Consider the following 21371-nt stretch of genomic DNA (forward strand, 5'->3'; position numbering starts at 1 on the left):
GATTTTTACATTTTATTATATATTTGTTATTCGATACGATTTACATAATTTAATTGCCATGGTAAAATATTATTTTCTTGAAAATAAGTGGCAAATTGTTCTCTAATGTCTCTTGCACATAGTGAATAATTATGCTGTTGACATGGTCTTTGAGGAAGAGATGGTCCACTTCCTATCTCCTTTCTCCACTGTCCTTCTATAATAGTTCCATCAGCAGCCTCTTTATCAATAAAATGGAGGGGACAATAATATTTCATGTCTGAATTTACTTTGCTTTCTTTCGTCATCACAAAATTATGCAGACACACACATGCTTTTATAATACTATCTACAGTTTCTGGAGAGGCTTGAATGCATCTGCATAAAATCCTCCAACGTGCAGAAAGAATACCAAATGTACTTTCTATAACACGTCTAGCTCGGCTGAGTCTATAGTTAAATATTCTTCTTTTTGTTGTTAATTGTCTACTAGGGTATGGTCTTAGTAAAGAAGTTTTTAATGGAAATGCCTCGTCACCTACCATAAAATATGGTAGGTTACTAGGCATTCCACTTATTGGTGATGATTGTGGCCAATCCAATTTTCCAGTTTCCAGCGATCTGCCGAGACTCGAATGGGAAAATATTCCTCCATCACTTCTTCCACCAAATCCTCCTATATCAACATATATAAATCTATACTTGGCATCGCTTACAGCTAGGAGAACTTTACTAAAGTTGCCTTTATAATTATAATATAAAGAGCCTGTATTTGGAGGGCAAACCATTTGTATATGTTTCCCATCTATAGAACCAACACAATGAGGAAAATTCCATCTTTCTTCAAATTCCATAGCAAGATTGACAAATTCCTCTCTGCTTGGAAACTTCAGATATTCTTTTGCCAACACATTCCAAATAGCTTCGCAAGTTTCTTTAATTATGGTACAAACGGTCGATCGACCCATTCGAAATGCAAATGCTTGGGAAATTCGATAATCTCCACTAGCTAAATACCTAAAATTATCAGACAAATCATTTATCACTTGCATTTATAATCTATTATTATATTTCCTTATTAAAATAAATAAATACATTTTCAATATAGATATAAAACGAGATCTCAAAAGTCTTATTTAATTTAAAATATAATTATAAACATACAAGTTTTAAATATCAATTTTTTTAATTTAAACCCACCATTGAACGATTTTTTATGAATTATGAAACAAAATAAGAAATCATATATCTTATATCTAATCGTAAAAATTATTCTGTGAATCAATGGATAAAGTTATTTTAAACTTACATTGGTGGCAACAAATAAAATTTAAACAAACTAGAACTATATCAATGGCAAGTATGCTTGCTTGCTTATCGATATAAAATCACAAATTCTGTTTTATTTCAATCGGTAAATAGTAAAGATCGCGTAATAAACTCAAAACTCTACCTTAATGTGACTTCTAAACGTTCTCTCGGAGATATGGCTTTACGAAAATTCGTATCCTTTCTGCGTATTAATGGCCCTACTCTACAGAGCAATTCATCGAATAATTCATTCGTCATTCTAAAAAACCTAAAAAGTGTTATAATAAATTTTTTGTTATTCATATATTTTCTTACTAAAGAGAATAAAAATTAGTATAAACAGTCCTACCTAAAAAAACTCTCTTTGTCATTCAGTCTCATTTCTCGCACCAAATTAGCATGGTAACCATGTAATTCTCGGTTTTTTAAAATATCTCTCACCCAACATGGCTTTCTTTTTTTAGTAAGTAAACAAACGTGGTTAACAACAGAATATCGGAAGCAGCCATTTTTGTTTTTTGAGATGACGTTTTCTCTCGCTTGCAAATGATTGGCTCCTTAAAATTCGCAATCCGCTTTTCGCTTTTGGTCGTAGAGTCAATTTCGCTAAGTGAATAAAAATCGCTTTTCGCCCATTCGCTTTCGCTATTCGCTCAGTGTGAACTAAGCTTAACGCTTAATTTCTATACGTCGATATCAAAAATACGTTGACGACGTAGAAGATTGTTCTTTCGACCGAGTTACTTCTGTACATTTACCGGTAGGCGAATATTAAAAATTAAAAATAGACCGATATAATTCTCGGTTTCGAAAAAGAAGTCGTTCGACGATAGAAATTAAATTAATTCGTTTATATATAAATCGCCTACGTAGGATTTACCAAAATGAATCGTCGTCGTAACGTCGTAAAATAGATAAAATGCATTTGGTTCGCCGAGCGGAAAAGCGCGTCTTAATTTCGACTTTACGCCTAGAAATTGCCGAGATTCGCTGGATATTCCGGATTTTTCTTACTTATAGTCTATTTTTTTATAATTAATTATAAATCGTAATAAAATATTAGCGCGCAATTAAAGCTACCGGCCCGTCGTCGGTAACGTCTTTTCGCCGGAAGGACGTAGTAAGACGTTTCGTTTTCGACTACCGGCGACGAGAAACGTTCCTTCTCTACCGGCCGACCCTACGACCCGGGACCTCGGAATCCGGCCGGTCGGTACTTCGGGCGGTAAAACCGGGAAAGGCCGGCGTCCGACCGCCCCCGCCGACGACGAAGTTTATTCGAAATGTATTTCGTTTCCGCTCCGCGCAAGACGGATCTCTCCCGTCGAAAGGTCGGGATCCCGCTCGGACGTTCCGGCGCGGTATAAGCCGCCGGTAGCGTCGCTTCCGGGCCGGTCCCTTCGATGGCCCGCCACTCGGAAACTCGGTCCCGTAGCCGGCCGGCGGCGACGGGGGAGACCGGGGCTAGTCGTCGCCGGGGGCGTGTCGTCGCGCGCGAACGTCGCCTATATAATCAAAACCCAACGGTCGCGTCGTCTAGGAGTAGATTCGTTTATGTTGGACTAATGCAAATGATTCGGTCAAATCAGAGTTAACATTTAACAAAGAAAGTTTATTTCTACGTCTAATCCATTCGAAAACAGGAAAGAAAGTGCCCGGGAAAGTGGACAAGTGTTTACATAAAGGTCATAAGTTATGTCACCCGCCTGACACCTGATCGAGGTTCACATACTTAGAGAAAGGGAGTGCAGGGTGACAACAAATTCCACGAAACTTGCTACAAACAATTGCTACAAATCCCCCCTTTTTGGGGAAGTTTCGTGCTTACATTTATTCTCACTTAATACAATGTTTATTTCACATTGATTCTGTCTAAACAGATTTTCAATTTAAACGCGTTTAATGGTTTTGTCAAAAAATCTGCCGCCATTTCTTCCGTTGGGATGTATTTAATAACAACATTACCTGATCTAACGTTTTCGTGTACATAGGCTATTTTTCTTACTACATGTTTCGTCTTGTAGTTAGGACTTCCGTTGTTGATCAGACTAATCGCAGCCTGGTTATCGCTATAAATCGTGGTTGTTTGGTTAGAACCTTTCTCTTCTAATTCATTTAGGATCATTTGTAGCCATGATGATTCTCTCGTAGCCTCGGTTAATGCCGTCAATTCACTTTCGCATGTTGATAACGCCGTTTGATTTTGCTTCTTGCATTTCCATGATAAGAGGTTCTGTCCTAGTAGAAAAAGGTATCCGCTATTCGAACGTTGACCTGCATTTCCGTCTTTCCAATTAGCATCTGCGTATCCGATTAAGTTGGTGTTTTGGTCACGTTTGTATACGATTCCCTTAGTTTGGGTTCCTTTTAAATATCGTATCAGTCGTTTCGCTGCTTGGACATGTATTTCCTTCGGATTTTGTGCGTATTGTGACAGTTCGCTGATCGGCTGGCACAAATCGGGTCTCGTTGTTAAACTGACATACATCACGCTTCCCAAAATTTCTTGGAAATGTTTCTTATTTCCACACGGTGATCCTTCACTGTCGTCTAATCGTTGGTTGGGATCCATGGGTGTGTTTACTGGCTTACAATCCTCCATTTTGAATTTTCTAAGTATCTCTTTTATTTGTCTCTGTTGCGTCAGTTTTATTCCATCTTCGGATTTCGTTATTTCTATTCCTAAAACGCATTTAGGGTTCCCTAGGTTAACTAAGTCGAAATATTTCGCAATTTTTCCCATGGCTTCGTGTTCGATTCGCTTATTCGAGGATATTGTTACCATGTCATCAACATGTAATCCTAAGTATAGGGTGTTTCCATCTGCTTGGTATTTAAACGCGCAGGGGTCTGCTTTTAATTGTTCGAACCCGTTTTGGCACAGGTGTTCAGTAATCGTCCTGAACCAGGCTCTTCCAGCCTGTTTTAAGCCATAGATGGAGCGATTTAATTTGCATATTTTTGATTCTTTTCCTTCTCTAACGAATCCCATCGGTTGTTCCATATATATGCATTCGTCTAAATTGCTATGCAAGTAGGCTGTTTTAACATCATATTGACTTATCTTCCAATTCTTTTGTATTGCCGTCACTAACAGGATTCTTAGCGTTTCTAATTTCATTACAGGTGAAAATGTTTCTTTGTAATTTATTCCATACTTTTGAGAACATCCCAGGGCTACTAGTCGGGCCTTTTTCGTATTTATAGATCCATCCGGGTTCATTTTGTTTTTGTATACCCATTTTGATTTTATGACATTAGTGTTCGGTTCTCTATCTACTAGGTCCCATACTCTGTGTCTTATTAGTGATTGATATTCATCTTTCATGGCTTTCCACCATGATTTTTGTTCTCGGCAAGTAGTTGCTTCTTCGAAGGTATTTGGTGTGAAATCTTGCGTCATATTTACCACATCCGTATCACTCCATTCGTCTGTATCTGAGAAATTTTCGTCGTAGTTTGGTCTGATTCCTCGTTGGATTTGTTCTCTGATTCTATCTGATCTTCTAGGCATTTGAATATTGGTGTCTTCACTTTGGTTAAGGTTGGGTTCTTCATTTGTGTCGGTTTCCTCATTGAGTATATCGTCGTCCCTTATCCTTTCTGTACTGATGGGTGTGAGGCCGTTGTTTTCGTTCATATCGCCTAGATCTATCTCTATCCATTGATATGTTTGTTTTTCTTTACTAGTTTCCCCGTCTGAGCTGTTTAACAATTTGCTTCCCAATCGATGTTCAATGAATTTAATGTCCCTGGTTTCCTCCACCTTATTCGTTTTTGGGTCGTATACCCTGTATGCTCGTCTGATTCTGGAGTATCCTACAAATATGACTGGTCTCGATTTCGGCTCTAGCTTGTCTCGTTTTACCTTTGGGGTCCATGCGTATGCTAGACATCCGAATACTCGTAAATGTGATGCTGAGGGTTTATTTCCAGAGAATAGTTCCTCGGGGGATGCACCCTTTTCTAGTTTGGTGGGTGTGCAGTTCTTTAGGTACGTCGCCGTTCGTGCGGCTTCGGCCCAAAAGATTTTCGGTAATTGACTTTCTACTAGTAAAGCCCTTGTCCCTTCGAGAATTGTTCTATTTGCCCTTTCGGCGATTCCGTTGCTTTGCGGTGAATATGTTGTTGTTAACTGATGTTGTATTCCATGTTCGTTGCATATACGAATGAATTCTCGGCTTACGAATTCCGTGCCGTTGTCCGTTCTGATGCTTTTTATTTTGTTGTTTGTTTTGTTTTGCATCGTTTTTATAAAGAGTTCTAGCATATCGGCTGTCTCATCCTTTGATGTTAGGAAATTTGTGAATATTTTTCGGCTATAGTCGTCTACTATCGTCATCATGTATCTATCGCCGGTGAGCGATTCGACAGGCATCGGCCCTACTAGATCTATGTGGATCAGTTCTAGGGGGTGTTTCGTCTTATTTCCCTTAGTTTCTTTGAACGGTTTTCTAGAGTGTTTGGCCTGTATGCATATTTGGCATTGGACCATTTTTGTCTCCTTGTAGTCGAGTCCTCTAAGCAAGTTTTGTCTTTTCATTATGTCGAGGTATGTTTCATTTACGTGTCCTAGTCTCCTATGCCATAGAAATTTTTCATTCCTCTCTAGCTCATTAGTGATGGCTTGTTTAGCGGAATTTCTTTCATCAGCCTCTAGAATAAAAAAGCCATTTTTTCGGATCGCTTTCGCTATCTGTTCGTTGTTTTTGGAAATGATTTTTCCTCCTGTTTTATCAAGAATGATTGTGTAGTCATCTTCAACCAATTTGTTTACAGAGAGGAGGTGTCCATCTAGCTTTGGAACATATAGGACGTCTTTTAATACTATGGGCATATTGTCTTCCATCACCGTTCCCTTTCCGTTGGCATATATGTGGTCTTTACTGGCTACTCGAATACTTCGTGTGTCCGGATTTATGTCTTTGATCCAGTTTTTATTTGATGTCATGTGTGATGTAGCAGCGGAGTCGATTACCCATTCTTCTTCTTTGTCTTTGTTGGCTCTTTCGTCTCGCGTGAACCAAGCTCTTTCCCGAGTAGGCTTAGCATCGACGTATCTGACTTTGGTTTCCGATTTCTCTCTTCTCGCTTTTGTTCCGACGTCACGCGTGCAATTTCGATATCGGTCGGTTTTCTGTTCGTGTTTCTGTGAGTTTTCTGGGTTATACCAGCATGCTGAAGATTTGTGTCCGAATTTTCCACAAGTAAAACATCCTTTCTCTTTTACGTATTTGCCCTTTTGGGATCTTGAACGAAAAGCTGATTCGCGTTCGTTGGATCGAGAAATGCTTGCTCTGTCTTCTTCCTTTTGGAAGGCGTATTCTAGGTCGTTCATCGTCGCGTCCTTTATGCTTTCGAGTTTTCGGGCAATATCATGAAATTTAGGGGGCAGTCCGTCGGTTATTAAAGTTATCAATTCCGTTTCTTCCATTCCTAAATTTACCATTTTGGCTTCTTCATTTAGTTCGCGAGCCCTTCTAATATATTCCTTCCAGTTTTCGTCCCTCTCCATTTTTAATTTCGAGAGCTTTGATCGACACATTTTTCGTTTAGTGTCTAATCGACCTTCGTATCTTCGTTCTAGGTCTTCCCAAACATCGCGTGCAACGCTTAGATTCAAAATTAGACTAACCTCGTGTTCTTCCATTGTGCATGTGATGATTCTAAGAGCTTCGCTGTTCTTCTTCCGCCATGTATCGTAGGCTGCTTTGTCTTCGGGAGTGGCTGTTTCTCCAGGAATTTCTGGTTTGGGTCTTTCGAGTACGTGCATCAGATCTTGACCTTCTAATAGATTCTTTATTATATATTTCCATATTAGGTAGTTCGATCCATTTAACTTGGGTATTGAACTCAATCCTTTAGCTTTCTCGGCCATCTTTCTTTGTTCTCTCAGTATTTTTCTTCGGAAGCCTTACTCGGAAACAAGATATCACTTGGGTGACTTGTTCTTTAAACGTTTCCTGCGTTTTCTGCGTTCTCTGGGCCCATAACCGATTGTTGGACTAATGCAAATGATTCAGTCAAATCAGAGTTAACATTTAACAAAGAAAGTTTATTTCTACGTCTAATCCATTCGAAAACAGGAAAGAAAGTGCGCGGGAAAGTGGACAAGTGTTTACATAAAGGTCATAAGTTATGTCACCCGCCTGACACCTGATCGAGGTTCACATACTTAGAGAAAGGGAGTGCAGGGTGACAACAAATTCCACGAAACTTGCTACAAACAATTGCTACAGTTTACCGCTCGCCTACGTCGTCACGAAATTCGAATAATATCCGTCGCGTCGTTTTTCGTTAATTAGCGGTTAAAAGATTTACGGCCGGTCGCCCGAATTTCGATGCGTCGTGTCTCGCGCCGTTTGAAAACTCGCGATTAGAAAAAGACGAGCGATCGAATCTTGTATTTTGAAATTAGAAATTGCCAATCGATTTGTTAAGGAAGTTCGTTCGGAGCAAATTGTCACTAAGGCCGACTCGTCGGAAGAGAAAGAAAAGACTTTCCGTTCGGTCCGTGGCGAAAATTTGGTCTCGCCGGCCACGTACGGATGTAAATCCGTACGTTTGTCGCGACCGTGACTCCCGAGACAATACGTAAAGATTCGAGTTACTTGTCTTTCGTAGAATAAATAATAGTAAATTAATAATCTATTTTCTTTATAGAATTGGCACGATTAAATGTCGTATTACGCATAATTTAACGTAAGCAAAATAAACTGGTGAAACGCGAGAACTTACGCTACGTATATCCCGTGACGACGTACTGTACCTCGACTAGGAGTATGTCGTCGCACTGTATTGTACGTTTTTAATTACAACGACTACGTTCCCTTTCGCTTTAATTAAAACCCGCAAACCGTCGAGGCTACGACTCGGAACGCCGATGTCGACAACCGCGTATAGAAAGAACGAATGCGAATAATCGGACGAGGTGGGCGAATGTAGGAGCGAACGCCTTCCGACGTCGTTAGTCGCGACGAGTTTTGCCCAATAATTTACTTCGTACGCGGTTAACGCTTCTAAAGCTTCTACCGACTCTAGCGTCTGCCATACGGTCGCCGGCGCGCCGATTAACTCGGGGGACGGACGGTTCCCTCCTGCCCGGTAAACGCGATTACCAGACGGGAGGGAACCCGTACTCCGCCGAAACTTCCCCCGCGGGCGGCCAGAACCCGGCCGGGGGAGGCGGTTTCCCGCCGCCAGAAACGGGTCAAGGCGCGGCCCCGTCCCCACGGGAAACGCCGACGGCCACTCCGCCCGCCGCTTCCTTTTTAATGGCGCGGCGGACCGAAAACAAACAAACGCTGCCCGCATTCGCCCCGTCATGTCTCCGCCGATCCGCCTCCGCGCCTTGGGTCTTCTGGTCGTCGCTCTCCTCCTCCTCGACTCCGCCTCGCCCCGACGGGAAAGACGTAAGTACGCGGCGCCGCTTCCCTCCCCGCCGGGGGAAGAGCGGCCCCGCGGTAATCCGAGTAAATCGGCAGGAGGACGCCGGGGATCTTCCGGGACGCGCAAGAGAGCCGCCACGGAGAACGCGCGGCGGATATGGCCCCAAGGAGTGATTCCCTACGAGATGGACCCGGGATTGAGTCGTAAGTCTCTTCCCTCTCCTCTCCGCCGCCTTCCGCCCGGTCTAACCGCTCTTTATCTGCAGACCGAATGCAGACCCTGATCCGAACGGCCGCCGACCGGTGGGAGTCGCGCACCTGCCTCAGATTCGTCCCCGTGGCTCCCTGGCACGGATACCGAGTCGTCTTTAAACCCGGAAGCGGATGTCGGTGAGTAGCGCCGTTACGCCGGCCGGGCCGGAAGCGACGAGAGGCGTTAAAGAGGGGGCCGTCTTTTCAGCGGGGACTCGGCGGTGGGCAAGAACTCGGACAGACAGGAGGTGGCGCTGGACGAAGAGTGCGGCGACCCGTCCCTGCTGCTGCACGAGCTGGGACACGTGGTGGGATTCTACGACGAGCAGAACCGACCCGACCGCGATCGACACGTCCGAGTGCTGTTCGAGAACGTCCGAGACGGCAAGTAGCTTTTTTACTCTTACCGGCGGGGGGAAAGTAGGGGTCTGACCCGAGTCCTTCTTTTCGCAGAGTACCAGGCCGCTTACAAGAAGCGCTTCGCTTTTCTGGTGGATTCCCTGGGCTTTCCTTACGACTTCGACAGCGTCATGCACCTCAGACCCTCGGACCACGTGACGGCCCCGGGGAAGAAGAGCATGACGCCGGTGGATCCGTCGGTCTCGCTGGAGAACGGCAGGAAGAGGTTGAGCGCGGTGGACGTGGCCCAGACCAACGAGCTGTACGGGTGTCCGAGTGAGTAGCCTCCCTCCCCCCAGGTAAGCGGTAAACGGCTCTGACCCGCCCTTCGTTTAGAGTGTCTGACCAACCGGTACGAGGTGACGGGCACCGTGTCCGGCCGACCGGATCTTTGGCCCCCGCCGGAAGGAGAGGAGGAAGACGAGTACTGTCGGTGGTACGTCAGGAGGAAGCAGGGAGAGTTCGTCGAACTGGTCGTCGACTCGGTGGACATTCCGGGCAGCGAGGATTGTTCCGACGGCTTCTTGGAAATTCGAGACGGATATTGGGATCGATCTCCGATTTTGGGTGAGGCTCTTTCTCGCTTTTAGGTCCGTCCCGGTTAATTATATTTCCGCCTCGCGCCCGATTTTCCTATTTTCCGGGTGCGCCACTATCCGGCCGGCCCCCGTAAAGCGCGTTTTCCGCCCGAGCCGCGGCCCGGGCGGAAAAGCCCTCCGGGAAACTTTATACGATTTTAGACGGAAGAAGAATCGGTAATTTAGAAAGGCCGTCGCCTTCCGTCCGAGGCGTCGAGGTCGTTTCGCCCTTTTAAAAAGTGCCGGTTTCTTCCGCTTTCAGGTCGTTTCTGCGGGAACGCCGCCAACGGCGACGTTTTCAGAAGCAGCGCCAACTCCCTGTTGATCGAGCAGAAGAAGAAGCGCAATGCTACCGGATCGTTCGACGTCACCTACAGAAGTGAGTGGACGGTTGGCTGGGGGAGGGTCGGCGAACGTTGCCGGATAACGATCTCTGTCCGCAGCTACCTGTTCCGGAAAGGTGGAGGCCGACGTGGGCGTGCTGGAGAGTCCGGAATTTCCCCGCAGTTACCCCCTTCATCCCGAGTGCGTGTGGATCGTCACCGTCTCCCCCGGATTCAGAGTATTCTTCCGCTTCCACTTCTTCCAGGTGAGTGGCGCCGCCGTTTTCCGGTCCGCGCGGAGGCCTTCGGGCCGGGGGCGGAGTGACCCGGCGGGTGGCCTTTGTATTTGCAGATGGAAGAGGGAGGAGACTGCCGGACGGAGTACGTGGAGATTCGAGACGGCGCCGACTACGAGAACCGGTTGCTGGGAAAATTCTGCGGATCCCAGCTTCCCCCCGAAACGGTCTCGTCCGACAACGTGGCCCTGGTCCGATACGTCACCGACGGGTGGAAGGAGAAGACGAGATTTTCCCTTTCCTTCGTTAAAGGTCGGATCTTTTTCTCTTCGCAATTTTTAATCTTAACCGGGCGAGTAAACGGAGCGGGAGGTGGCTTTTCCAGAAACCAACGAGTGCGAGTCGCCCGACAGAGGAGGATGCAGCGACCTGTGCGTCAACACCGTGGGAAGTTATCGTTGCGAGTGCCTGACCGGGAGGCGCTTCCTCCCGGATCACAGACGTTGCGAAGGTGAGAAGTCCTTTCCTCGGTAATTCCTACATCCGGCGGAACGTAACACGTAATCCGAAAACGTTGGCAGCCTATTCGGCCACCTGCGGCGGATACCTGAACTTGGAGGAGAGCGCGGTGATAGCCAGTCCCCTGTTCCCCGACAACTACCCCAAGAACAGCGACTGCGTCTGGAAGATCGCCAACAGAAACGTCCTCCTCACCTTCCTCTACTTCGAGGTGGAGGCGTCGGCCGCCGGCAAAGGGGTAAGTCGCCCTCCGCCGTCTCTCTTCGTTTCCCGGTAAACGTCCCCCGACTTGTTTTCTTTTTCAGTCTTGCTACGACAAAGTGTCCGTCGGCGGGTCCAATTTCCCGGAAGAAGAATTTTGCGGTTTTCGCCTCCCTCCGCCTCTGAATCTGACGGAAACGGAAGATCTGCGCATCCGGTTGACCTCGGACGATTCCATCGAAACTCGCGGATTCGCCATTCGCCTGGATCCCGCGTTTTAGAACTCGTAGAGGGCCGACGTATCGGTCGGTCACCGATAAAGTTCTCACGGTTCGAAAGCGGGTCGCTCGACGGCCTTCCAACGCGGAATAAAGTGGTTAAAGAGTAAAAATAAACGAGACCTAATTATTGCATCCCTTTTCCGTTAACGCCCGCGTTAAAAATTACCCGAGGGGAGGAGAAGTTCGGGGCCCCCTCCCCGGAGAGTGGTCGAGGTCCGAAGCCGATGGTTAAATTCCTTAAGACTTATTCAAATTAACGGAGGCGATAAGAATCGCGGCCGACGGAAAACCGCGGCGAAAATTCTCTTTCGCCGCGGCGGTAAATAGTATTAACGCGGAGGGCTAGTAAACGAATAGGATTAAGGGTAAGGTCCGGTTCGAGGCGGATAAAAGTAATATTCGTTTCTAGAAGTTACCCGGAAAACAAGTACGGTCGAACGTACCGCGCAGTCTACGGCGGGGATTCCGCTCCGCCGCCATATAATTACCGTATTTATCTTTCAAAGTTTTAACTCGGAAATAACGACATCTATAGAAACGCAAACGGGCCGATGCAAAAAAGGAGACGGGAGAATAACCCCGAAAGATAATCGAAAGACGCCGTAGATCGGCCCCCGGCGGAAGGCGGGCAGCGCCGTTAACACCCCGTTTTCGGGTGAGAATTTCCGGCGGAGGGAGAGTCGGAAATTGGATTTTTCCGAGCCGGCGAAGACTTTTACCGCCGTCTTTTTCTAGGCGGAATTTTTATCGGTATTTAATTCCCTACCCCGGTTCGAAACGTTTAAAATGCATTTCACTTTCCCGGCTCCGCCTTATACAACGGGATAATTCCCGGTTCGGTCTAGTCCCGGGCCCAGAGAATAGGATTTTGCACGTATTTCGGTTGGGATAATTGGAAATACTCGTACCGCGAAATTCCAACGTCGTAAGACGATTCTAGCGGGACTTAAGTACTGTACGTAGGCTACCGAAATTCATTTTTAAAATAAAAAGTTTCCGGTTATTCTTCCCAAGCTCTTCGTATCGGCCGCGTTCCGCGCTGCCGTCCAACTCCACCGGTAAACGTCGGTAATATTGTTCGAACGGCATTTATCTTACGTAAAAGCTCTCTAATACGTCTGTTAGGGCGACGAAAAGACGTTCCGTCGTTAGGTCCGCCGAAGCTCCGAGTTCGGTATAAGTGTTATTACGGCCGGCTCGGCTTTCTCCACGCCGGGGTAGGACGGATAAGTATTACCACCTTCTTCTATAGCGTTACGCGTCGCCATTCGGTTAACTCGGGAGAGGTAATTAAAGCCGGAGTTTCTTCGGGAGAATACGTACGGCGTCGTAGCCACGGTCGACTATAGGTCGACCGTGGCTACGACGCCGTACGTATTCTCCCGACTATAGGTCGACTATAGTCGATCGGCCACGCGGCGTGGCCGCGTGGCCGATCGACGTTTTCGATTAATTATCCCGTCCTCCGGCCGTAAACGACTTTTCGTCGGAAGACGTTCGACGTTTCGATTACGCCCGTTCCCTCCGACTTAAACCGACGGAAAGAAAAGAAACGATCGGACGTAACTCTTTTTCCGTCACTCGATCGCATTTGTCAAATTAAACGTTTCTTTAACGTTTCGTAATTCGCCCCGGTCGTTTTATCTTTCTCTCTCGGTTTTTCGAAAAGTTCCCTCCCTCCGACTGCCCGTCCACGCCCCGCCAGACACAAAGCGGTTATACGTCGAAATCGCGCGTTTCCGCGGACAAATATCCGTTAGACGAAACGAAATTAAAACGTAGAAAGACGTAGAAAAAACGTGCGAAAGTTTTAAAGTTCTACTTATTTAAAGCCATTATTTTTTATAAAGTTTCGCCCTCGATTATTACGAAGAAAGCGTACGTATTCAAATACGTACCTCGGCCGTTACCATTCGTTTTAATACTCGATAAAAACACTCGGAACGTGGAGCGAAACGACTGTCGGAAACCGCGCCGAGGTTACGCTCTCCGCCGGATATAAAACCCGCGCTTTTCTCGGGTGGGTTAACGAAGCCGCGGCGCGTATTTTAAAAATTATCCGCGGCAATCGACGCGCGATGTTACGCGTTTCGACTTTTGTCCTCCTACTTCTTTACTTCGCCCGCCGCGCGCCCTCTCGTCCGGTCGGCCGCAAAAATATCGTTTAATCGGAAATCGGCCGCGGTACGGCGCGTTTATAAGAAACGGTACGGGCTCGGGTGGCGGTTTCGGTCCGACCGATTATCCGTCGTCGCCTGGTCGACCAGACCGAGAATTTTTTTATCTTTTATTTACGGAAGGGTCTAATAATAATTAGATTTGTTCGGGACGTAATCGTTTTCGACTTCTTTTTAGCAAAAATCTACGGCCGTAAGTCCGCTACGTACACCGGCCGAATCGCCGCGCCATGCCCGCTTCCGGCTTTAGCCGTTGGCGCGGCTCGTTTCCGCGGTATGCGAATTCTTCGTAGAACCGGCCGTCGGTCCTCTAGACGAAATTGGCCGATAATTCTTATCGAAGCGCGTAAGCTTCCTTCGTACGTTATTTTCGGGTCTGGCTTTCCACGTAATTCCTCTTAAGTACGCGCCGAAATAGCTTAAATTAATCCGGTAATATTAAAGCGTTCGTAAACGAACGGGCGAAATTATACCGGACGATGTCGCCACGTCGTTCGACGGTTACGAAAAACTCGGGATAAGTCGAAGGCGAATAATCGAAAGTCGAGTATTTCGGTCCTCGAGTTCCGAAATAACCGGGTTTCGCTACCGCCACCCCCGACGTTCTTACCTTCTCGGTCCCGGGAACCCGGAAACGTCCAGAAATGGAAATTCGGGGGATTCTGTACGTACGCGCGTTAGCGCGCGTGGGAGGGGGAAGATTTCGTTCGCTCCGGTCCGGCCGAACAATTTCCGCGCTTTTTGTCGAAATTTCCGAAATTTTGCCGGGAGGTTCGGGAATTAGGGGGCGAAGCGATTAAATTTTGGCGGCGAAAGACGGAGAGGACGAAGAGATAAATACCGGGGGATGGTGCGTCGCATCCGGATCGGGGTCGGACTTAACAGAGATTTTACGATTTTCGTAAGGCTCGTTCTTACCCGGGAAATTAAACTCGTTACCGTTTTATAATAATCAACTATTTCGAAAGTTTTTTAAAACTAAAATACGGAACGACGCCACCGCGGATTTACGTCTTTTAGCCGGAAAAATTTGGCAACCGGCCGCCGGGTTTTTAGTACGGTTTCGGGCCGGCATCTCCGAAACGATACGACGGGTTCCCTAGAGCCGAGGACCGGGCTTCTCCGGCCGCGACGTTCGGAGGGAAAAGGATTAAATATAAATGTCCTCCGTTTTCTAAATCCCGGTCCGGTGGAAAGCCGCGACGTCTGCGGGGTTTCGGTTTATCGGGAATACGATTAAAGTATCGGAATGGGAAGAACGGGTGTCGTACGTGAGAGGAATACCGCAATAACGGCAATGCCTATATAAGTAGAAAAAAATCGGTTTATTAAGATACGTACCGTATCTTAATAAACCGATTTTTTTCTACTTATATAACGTAACTTTCGTAACGTAACTACTTATAAAACGTAAACGTTCGAGAATAAAAATAGACAATTATCGTCGGACGATAATCGTCCCGGTCGTATAGGAAAAGTCTTTTATAATAGATTGTGGAAGTACGTAAATAAAGTAAACGTTATTCGTCGACGTCGAAACGCTTATAAAGGACACTTTTCTACGGAAGACCCCGGTTACGCGACAAACGGACGGTCGTCGCGAAACTAGATAGGTGGCGAGTGGCGACCGCGGTATCGGCAGACTCGTCCGAAGCGTTCGATAGCGTGGATCCGCAAATTGTCGAATGGAAATTAGGCAATATCGGACGGAGAGGCCTTCCTTTACCGCGGCTAATCGCGCACCTATCGAACGGAAACGTAAATAATTGGATTCGAAAATCTTTTACACCAAATAAACGAATTCCTCCGGGCCGGACATTAAAACCTCTTCTCTTCGGCACGTATCGATATAGGCTACACGAGCGACTTCTTTCGAACCACGCCGGAAGACAATATAATTACGTATGCCGGCCGACCACGCGGTAATAACGTATTCGGAGCTTTCGGGCCGTCCGACGCCAATTAAATAATACGTCGGCGGAGTTAATAAATTACGCGCGATCGAACGAGACGAGAATAAATACCAATAAAACAAAATACCTCCGTTTTGTAAATAGAAGCGGAAAAGTTGGTCCGGAGCAGACGCGCAATAAAAAACGGAAACGAAAAGACCAGGTACTTTATAAAGCACCTAGGAATTGTAATAGACGATAAATTAGGACGAGATTTGCCAACGAACCGACCGGCATCGCCTTTGCGAGATTTACGGGAATAACGGAGAAAATACAAGGTTATTCGAATACGGCTCCGATAAAACGTTTACGCGAAACTGGCGCGGAAACCGAGATAAAATACGCCACGGCGACACTCGAATAGCGCTTAAATAGACTTCCGATCCGACAACGCGATATCGTCGAAACAGTACGCGATACAGATTTCTACAGCGTGCTATTATCGAGATAAAATAGAAACGTTGTGAAATAGTTTTAAATTAATCGATCTCCAAAAAAGAACCGTTTCCTCGGCCGTACGATAATAAAGCGCCGAAGACCAGACAGTTACGACGGCAGAAGACATCCTAACGGCTCCGATATAATAAAACTGCGATTCGTCCGAAAAGGAACTTGAAGAAAAGTGTATTAAAAACGACTCGGTCGGCAACGTATTCTCGAAAGATCAAACGATTACCTAGTCGGTAAGTTCTATTTAAAAACGGGGGAAATCTGTCCACCCGTCGATGTAGGCCTACGCCGCAATCGTTTTAACGACGTCGCTCTTCTCGCGTTTACTTCTTTTCGTTTTCCACCGAAACGTGTCGAACTATCGTCGTTCTTAGTAGCTGTTCTTTCAGGTACTTTTGGAAAACGCCCGCCGGCCGTGAGTGTATTCGTAAATAACTAAATAAAATACGGTCTTTGGTCAATTCCACCGCCGTTAGAAATCGGGAGAAAAAACTCGGACGGGCATTCGACCGATAAATTGCGCTCCCGCGGGTAGGAGATTTTTCTGTCGGGATTAAGAAAATCCGGTAAAAATGTGGAAAGACGAATTTTCCCCTCCCCTAATTAAATGCCGGCCTCCGAAGACGTGGATTTTTTCGCTTTACTTTACGTCGTCCTCGGTCGACCCGGGTGGGGTGGCCGTCTCTCGACCCCGTACCGCCACGCGCCTTCGGTAGCCCGTCCCGGTTCCGGAGGAGGAACCTCCCCGAAAATTAGGAATAACTTCCGGAAACACCGCCGAAATTTTGCCGTTTATCGACGGCCGGTTCCCGGGAGCGGTAGAAGGCCTTAGAAAAGTCTCCGGCCCTACGATTTAGCGGGATTTTTCCGTCGTCTCCCGAAACAAATATTTTCGTCGGCACCGGCGAAAATCACGCCACCGAATTTAGAAACGGCGCGTTATTACGTCACCGTTTGCACCCGACGAGTACTTCCTTATCGGGAGATATCGACTAGAACTTTGTAGCCGCCGATAATTTTCGTTCTATTCGAAGAAATTACGCGCTACGCTGCGCCTAAAAACGACGGTACTAATTAGGGATAGAAAGAAAGAAAATTGCCGGGTAAATTTTCCGGCCCGGGTAAAATAGTGGCCACTTATTTCTTCGAGAAACGGTGGGCGGGATGGGCCTTACCCGCGAATATTTTCTCCCGGGCTTCTACGGCGATTACGTTATAAAGTTTTTATATAAACGCGACGAACAATTCCGGAACTCTTATTTAATAAGGGGTTGTTTCTTAATAAACGCCGGCGCCGAAGGATTTCCGACCACCTCTCCGACTTCGACCTACCGAACGGGACGTCGGCTGCGATTACGGTTTACGTAACGCTTAGTCTCGAAGCTAGAGTGACGAAAGCGTACAATATCGACGTCCGTACAAGAAAATTTGAGATGGCCGCCAGAGGAGACGGCATTTTAATTCGTCTTTCGTCCGAGTTCATTTGGGCCGCGATTCGAACAAAATTGTACACTTATAAATTGCCGCTACCGTCCGGCCGTCGCCTTTTCCTAATCTCGAGATGCGGAGTCGGATAGACAAAATACGAGAATAGATGCGGAAACCCCCTCTTAACTACGTACGAACTTCCGACGCAAACCGGAAGTCGCGTTATCTCGATTCGAAAATTTTCCCCCCGACGATGTTAGATAGACGACCGGCACGACCCTATTGCCAAAGGAAGAGTGTGACGTGCGGAGACGAGGCACTACTAATTTGAGGTGGAGAATATTTATTTTAAACGAAATAAATTAAAAATATGATTATTTGTTGTAAATGTTCTTCCGTTTCGTTTCGAAACTATTTCGAAACGTTTCGAAATGGAGAAGCCGTCGGACGAGGAACCGATTACGAAAAGGGTTATTTCGTAATCGCGTTCCCTCGTCCGACGGCTTCTCCATTTTTGGAATAAATGTTGGCGATTTAAGAAAGTCGGAATGTTGGAAAACGTCGTAATCGAGTCGGACGGAAGAAAGTCGGAAGGGCCCCACCGGTGGGCGAGTGGTCTCCGTTTCCGCTCGTAGCGGCGGTGACCGGACCCTAAACACTGCGAAAGTTCGGTCGTGGGTTCGGCGCCGCGACTCGGACAGGCTGGCTGCTAGGAGTTTTCCGGTGTTTTCTCCTAGTCCAATAACGATCCGAATAGGAGGCCGGTTCCCCATAAAAGTCCTCGCCGGAAGGCACGGTTTCCGCGCGTACGTTTAGGCCGCGAGATAAACGGCTGGCTCTTCGTCGCCTAGCGATCGTCAACACCACTCTCTTCGGAGGAAAGGCGAATATAAGGCTATAACCTCCGTACGAACCAGAGAGGAAGTCGGAAAGAGGACGGAAGAGACCGAACGGTTCGCTATTACATTCGAAATCGGAGGAAATTCCCAACCGGTTCATCGGTTATTAGTTCCCGAGTATCTTACAATACAATCGAGATGGGTCGATAATGATCGATAACGATAATAATAAGCGCGGAGTCCGAACGGTTAGGAGTTGAAATTTGCTACGCAGTCGGGTACGTCGCGAGAACGTAAACTAAGAAGGGATTTTTCGAAATTCCTACCGCGGGGAAGAGAGACGGGGTTAAGTATTACCCCGAAGAACTCGGCTTCTACTGTACTATTTTAGATGTCTTTCGCAATTATGCGGGAAATCGAACATATTTTTAGGCCCTTCCAAAATTCTCCACGATATTTAGTGTTTCGTCGCATATAAAGTCGACACGGGCTGCGCGTAAGTTCGCTTTATTAGAGCTCTTCGTCTTAATGTTCGAATTTATTTTTACGAATGATTCTGGAACATCCGGCTTATTTTTCGAATTTATTAAACCCGAAGAAAAAGCCAGAAAAAGTTACGAAAACGTTTATTATTCGTCACTTAGTGGTACAGTACTACGCACCGGTTAGTGGTCGCGGCGAGTCTTACTTATTGTTATCCCGGTGTGGTAAGCGGATATCTAAAAATTTTCCAATTTGTCTCGGATGAGGGGGACCTTAATTCTCGCAGTCGCGAAACGGCTAGAATCGCTATAATCTAATAATCTTAATAGCCGGGTTGAGGCCGAAGTTTTCGACGCGAAAACGTGTGGTACGTCGGACGGTTCGGCGCCGCTTTCCTATAAACGTAGAAGTTTGAAAATGGCGTTTAGAATGTCGAGCGTGATTCCACCGACTTTCCAAACGCCATTGTCAAATTTCCAGGCTTATAGGAAAGCGGCGCTCGACGTCGACGTTGACGTTTTGCGTCGAAAACTTCGGCCTCGACCTCTCTATTACTTTTTGTTCGAGCAACGCCGGGCTCATCGGCTAGATTTTGTATAATTTGTTCGGAACGGAACAATCCTAATCGGACCGAGCCTTAAAATACAATAGAAGGGTGTACTTCCGACGTAAAAGGCCCGTAAGAAAGATTGGAAACCAACGAATTTAATATAAGTTTGGTCGGCGGGCCAAAAGGCTTAAAAGGGAACGAAGACCAAACGGAACAATTCCCAAATAGAAACACGTAATAGGAAATTTGCCAAAATGGAAATTCCCAAAGCGTCGCGTTAATTAAAACCGGACGAGTCCGCCATCGTTCGACTCCCTCTTCCTCGTTCTTTCCCACAGGCGTAAGCTTTTTACGTTTATAAACGGAATGTTTTAGTCGTACCGGGAGGACGACGTCGGTTTCCGACAACTCGTCCTCTTAAAGCATTATGGGCGCAGGAATTGGCCAGTCGTTACGGAAAACAAAGCACTCGACTCCCGCGTTAACAACGCCAAGAAATTAATCGCCCTACTCGGTATCGGTTCGAAACCGTCATTCGTCACCGATTACCAATCGACGTTTTATTTGTTGTCTAGTTTACGACGTCACCGTCGCTCACGCCGGGATATAAATTGGAAAAAGTGTTCCGCCAGGGCGCAAATCTCGGAAAATGTGTTTCCGAATCACCCGCTGTTGTTGCTTTCCCAACACCAAAGACGGATCTTTCGCCGTTGGAATTTACACCCTGGTGAGTCCGGGTCCTTTCTTTTCGTCACCCTTTTACTCGCCGGTCGATATTTTAGGTTTTCGTCCGATTGGGTCGACTTTGCACACTCCGTTACCGTTCCTTCCTTCCTCGGCAATTCCTACATTTTTATTCGTCGTCCATTTATTCTTTCGTAAACATTTCTAATCGACAAATACCTATTTGTATATAATCGGATTATATTGCTCCTAACACTAACATTTAAAAATGAAATTTAACTTATTTAAAATATTTATTAAATAGTTTCATTTAAACGAAAATCCCAATTATTAACTGTTGGCGAGAATGGAATTTCGCAATTTAATTATTAGAAAATCACTTTTTGGATTTCATACAACCCGTTATAGATTAGATACAAGCCATTATATCGATAACGTATCGCACCTACCTCGGTATCTGGGTTAAACGGCGCATCCTTTTCCCATTTTCCACGCAATACGCGTATTTCGCCATAAATTGGGTGAAGGGGCGGTAAAATAATACGAATCGAGAAGTATCCGTACAATCGACTGCGTTTCAATATAACCGATAAATAATACTCGGAAATTTCGAAAACCGAACTTTTGCCCGCGTCCTTTCTAACGGCACCGGCCAGTTTTGGCCCGTGACCGAACTGCCCCCCGGCCCGTCCTCCCCCGTACGGACTAACAATTCGGAACGGAGAACTGGCACACACCCGACTTTTAATTTCGTCGTTAGGCTGGTTACGAAAGAATAAGAGGAAAGAACGAGAGCGCAGTTCGATTTCCGTCCTTCCTACTTTGTACTACGGTAAAACTTGTTTATGTCGGAACAACTTCGGTCGCCAAGAATGCGTCCGAGATACGCGGCGAGTAGCTTTTGTCCCGAAAGGGTGGAAATTAATGTAGATTTGCCCGTTCTACGACGTGTTCGTGTCCGGTGAATTAAATTTACGTTATCGACCCGTCGATTTTTCTCGGGATACTGCGCCGCGTTAACGTTGTAAACGCCGTGGCTGTCGCAATCGCTTAATCTCGCTTCGGCATTAGCTTTACTCTGTATCTATAGCGGGGGTGGGCGAGCGAGAGTTCGGTGGAAGCCGAAATGTAGGTTTTGCGAAATGCGTGGGAGCCGCCGTTCTGTACTATCGTGGCGGATAGTATGGTAAGGCGCGCGATTTTAGTATATAATATAAATATAATATAAAACAAATATTGAGTTTTTTTAATAAACATATTTTTACGAAATTATAAAAATAAAATTGTAAAAATAATAATAAAAATCAGAAATTAACACTTTCGGCAAGAACCGCGTGTAAC

The 21371-nt window shown here is 46.2% G+C and overlaps 3 protein-coding genes across 3 annotated transcripts; 2 read left to right on the forward strand and 1 right to left on the reverse strand.

Moving 5' to 3' along the window:
* Window positions 1-26: 26 nt before the first annotated feature.
* Window positions 27-1031, reverse strand: LOC136988085 (uncharacterized). The gene has a single exon (XM_067285887.1). The coding sequence runs from the start codon at window positions 1029-1031 to the stop codon at window positions 27-29; it is 1005 nt and encodes a 334-aa protein (XP_067141988.1).
* Window positions 1032-8516: 7485 nt separating this feature from the next.
* Window positions 8517-9386, forward strand: LOC136988133 (protein SpAN-like). The gene is made up of 4 exons (XM_067285962.1): window positions 8517-8702; window positions 8775-8882; window positions 8945-9068; window positions 9139-9386. Exons 1-4 carry the CDS (start codon window positions 8615-8617, stop codon window positions 9320-9322), a joined length of 504 nt encoding a protein of 167 aa, XP_067142063.1. The 5' UTR covers window positions 8517-8614; the 3' UTR covers window positions 9323-9386.
* On the forward strand, window positions 9350-11581 carry LOC136988132 (tolloid-like protein 1). The gene is made up of 8 exons (XM_067285961.1): window positions 9350-9605; window positions 9666-9896; window positions 10170-10286; window positions 10351-10496; window positions 10583-10778; window positions 10852-10977; window positions 11048-11223; window positions 11291-11581. The coding sequence occupies exons 1-8, from the start codon at window positions 9461-9463 to the stop codon at window positions 11465-11467; spliced, it is 1314 nt and encodes a 437-aa protein (XP_067142062.1). The 5' UTR covers window positions 9350-9460; the 3' UTR covers window positions 11468-11581.
* Window positions 11582-21371: the final 9790 nt, after the last annotated feature.

The sequence above is a fragment of the Centruroides vittatus genome, unplaced genomic scaffold (genome assembly GCF_030686945.1).
Source record: "Centruroides vittatus isolate TY-2023 unplaced genomic scaffold, ASM3068694v2 scaffold_3046, whole genome shotgun sequence".
In the NCBI taxonomy this organism is placed as follows: Eukaryota; Metazoa; Arthropoda; class Arachnida; order Scorpiones; family Buthidae; genus Centruroides; species Centruroides vittatus.